The sequence below is a fragment of the Gracilinanus agilis genome, unplaced genomic scaffold (genome assembly GCF_016433145.1).
Source record: "Gracilinanus agilis isolate LMUSP501 unplaced genomic scaffold, AgileGrace unplaced_scaffold49655, whole genome shotgun sequence".
NCBI classification, from domain to species: domain Eukaryota; kingdom Metazoa; phylum Chordata; class Mammalia; order Didelphimorphia; family Didelphidae; genus Gracilinanus; species Gracilinanus agilis.
This window is the reverse complement of record NW_025384305.1, coordinates 1-3,039: the sequence shown is the minus strand read 5'-3', so window position 1 is coordinate 3,039 and position 3,039 is coordinate 1. Positions and strand designations below refer to the sequence as shown.

The following is a 3,039-nucleotide window of genomic DNA, read 5'->3' as shown; positions in this document are numbered from 1 at the left end:
CTCTCTCTCTCTCTCTCTCTCTCTGTTTCTCTCTCTCTCTCTCTCTCTCTCTCTCTCTCTCTCTCTCTCTCTGTTTTTCTCTCTCTCTCTCTGTTTCTCTCTCTCTCTCTCTCTCTCTCTTTCTCACTCTCTCTCTCTCTCCTTATCCCTCTCCTTTCTTTCTCCCTCTCTGCCTATTCACAGCTGGCCTTTTTTCCTTAAGACAAAATTTACTTCTACTTCCAGTGCTCATACTGTCATTTCTTTCTCTAGGTCTCAATTTCCTCCTCTGTAAAATGAGGGGGTTGGATGAGATATTTCCAAAGTTCCTGCCAGTTCTAAATCTTAAGTCCCTATCTCTGAGCTATTGCTTCAGTGAGATAATGTGTGCAAAGTTCTTTGCTATCTTAAAGCACTCTCTGCACATGTTGGTGATGATTATTATTACCCATACTTTTCTACTCATTGGTCTGAGAACCACAAGGTTAGCAATGGCCTTTAGTCAGCTTTTCCTTTTGGGGTTCCTTAATCTTTAAACCTACAGCTCCTATTTATACTACCATGTGGCCAGCATCAATTGACCACTGATGGGGATAAACAGGGGAATGTTTGGTCCAGACTGGACCTGCCAAATCCCCTTAGAACATACTCCAACCTACAGACTGATAGGAGGGGGTCACCCATCCCTTACAACATAAATGGTTTTCCTCTGCCTTTCACCCTTGCCTTCCACCTGAAATCCATCTTTTTCCTTTTCTCCTTTCTCTCCTACTTCCTGACGCTTCTGTGTTTATTGAGTTCTAATTATTTTAAAGCCCTCTAGAGCCTTGTCCATTTTTGTTCATTAGGCCAGTTCGGCTGGCCCTTTTCTCTTGGAGTCCTTGATGCTGCCTGCCTGAGCCTCCCTCCCTCCCTTCTGAGACACCCCCACTCATCTGGATACTGGAAAGCCAACCACTAGTGGCTTCAGTCATCAGACTATAATGAAGAACCAGCTAAAAAACCCAAAACCAAATCAGAAAAACAAACAAACAAACAAACAAACAAACGAAAACCCCTCAAGAGGCACTATATATAATAAAGAGCTCTGGCCTGAGAGTTGGGAAACCTAGGTTTTACTCCTGGCTTTCCTACCAACTCACTGTGTGACTCTAGGCATTTCCCCTTTCCAGGCCTCAGTTTACCCATCTGAAAAATAAGCAGGATGGAGTTGACTAAATAATCCATAAAGTCCTTTTAAGCTCTGATATTTCATGATTCTGTAAGAAAAGATCTCTAGTTCTACCTATATATTAACATATAAGTTCTCTTGGGCCACCAAAATAGCTGTCACAAAGCCCATGCACTTTGTTCTATGAGGGGCCCTGGGGCTCACCATTCAGAGCTTATTTATTCCTAATTTACATATAATTCTAACAACATTGGCTACATTTATTATTATTTTTTTCAGACCACAACAGATCAGAAGCAGCAAATCAGAAGGGGGAAAGAGAAAAGGGTAGGCACACTGACAATCGAAGTAACAGCTCACAGCATGGCAACAGTGAAAAAGACAGAAGAAATTACTGTATTATATAGCACGGGATGATCACTAACTATCACAAAGATGACCTGGAGTCACCAAGAAAAGGCTGACTTCTCTTCACTCTACTCTTGTTTAAGGAGGCAGAGACACATGGGTAACTCACGAATTTTGGAAACACTTCCACTAAGATGGCTAAAAGGAACACCGAAGAAGTCGTGGCACTTAAAGGGGCACGGGGGAGGGCTGGGGAGAGGGGGGGGGGGAGCCAGGGTACTTTGGAACACTGGATTGATTATTCCAAAGCCCTCATTTCAATTCCCAGTGATGCCAGTTGAATGGCCTGCACTGGGGCAGTTGGCATAGATGTGTCCTTTCTGCCCGCAGAGGTTACAGACGATCCCCTTTTTGCAGAAGGTGGTGCTATGCCCTTGCTCTCCACACCGGAAGCACTTTTCCTGGCTACAGGTTAAACTCATATGGTTCTTGGAGCCACATCTATAGCACGTCTTTGGCTGGCCCTTATACCAGCTGTAGCCCTTCTCGGCGCCTAGGTAAAAGGCCCCCGGCAGGTGGTCGACCCCCTCCTCCCCTTGCCACAGTTCGATTTCACACTTGTATTCCCCAGTCCAGACCCCGAAGCGATCGGCCACCTTGACCGGGGTGGTCAGCACGTCGCAGTGTCTCTTCAGCCACGTCACGATGTCTCCCGTATCCACAGTTTCGTTCCGAAAGAGGATGAAGAGGGTTTTGAGCCTCGGCTTGGTCAGCTGAATCAGCACAAAGTTCTCCCAGCAGTCCTGGCCCTTTTTCTCCTGATACTTTCTCAGAAAGAAGTCGAATTTCTCCGCCGATCGGAAGCTCACGTCAAACTCCTTACTGCCGGGGATCTGGATGACTGCATAGATGTCCCTGGGGTTCATGCCGATCGACTTGATGATGAGGGTGCCCACCACATAGTCTCTCGTTGGGCAGTTGTTGTCCTCGCCTTGGAATCGGAGCCTCAAGATAAATCTCCCACTGAAGGCATCCTCCTGCGGTCCTTTGCCCCGCACGGAGGAGGCTGCGCCGGGCCTCTTCTCTTCTCTCTTCTTCTTCTCCTCCTCTCCACCTGGAGCCCTTACGGAAGACAAAACAGAAAAACCAGCAGCATCTGTTTTCTTTCTTCTCCCCCCTTCCTCCTCCCTCTTCTTCTTCCTCACCTCCCTGCCACCAGCCTTCCCTAACTCTTCAGCGTCTCCCTGCCGGCCCTCTCCGTCCTCACTCTCGCTCGGAGCGGCCGGCTGACACTCACCATGCCCCTGGCCAAAGCCAGGGGAATACAGTTCTGGGCTGGGCATCTCGGAACTCCCACAGGTCCGCTCCTTCTGCTGGTGGGGCTGGAAGCGGCTCTCGGTCCTTCTCTGTCAGGCTCCGGGTGATTTCAGCTCACACCATGCTCTCCTTCTGCTCTCACTCCCCTACTTCCTTGGCTGCCTGCCTGGGTTGCTGCGGCAACTGCTGCAGTCTCCCACTCTCCTCCTCCTCCTCCTCCTCCT

The 3,039-nt window shown here is 48.7% G+C and overlaps 1 protein-coding gene across 1 annotated transcript; it reads right to left on the bottom strand.

The window, feature by feature from the left end:
- Positions 1–1,815: 1,815 nt before the first annotated feature.
- Positions 1,816–2,841, bottom strand: LOC123255640 (zinc finger CCHC domain-containing protein 3-like). The gene is made up of 2 exons (XM_044684398.1): positions 2,796–2,841; positions 1,816–2,612 (listed from the first exon to the last, which is right to left on the bottom strand). Exons 1-2 carry the CDS (start codon positions 2,839–2,841, stop codon positions 1,816–1,818), a joined length of 843 nt encoding a protein of 280 aa, XP_044540333.1.
- Between the last annotated feature and the right edge of the window lie 198 nt (positions 2,842–3,039).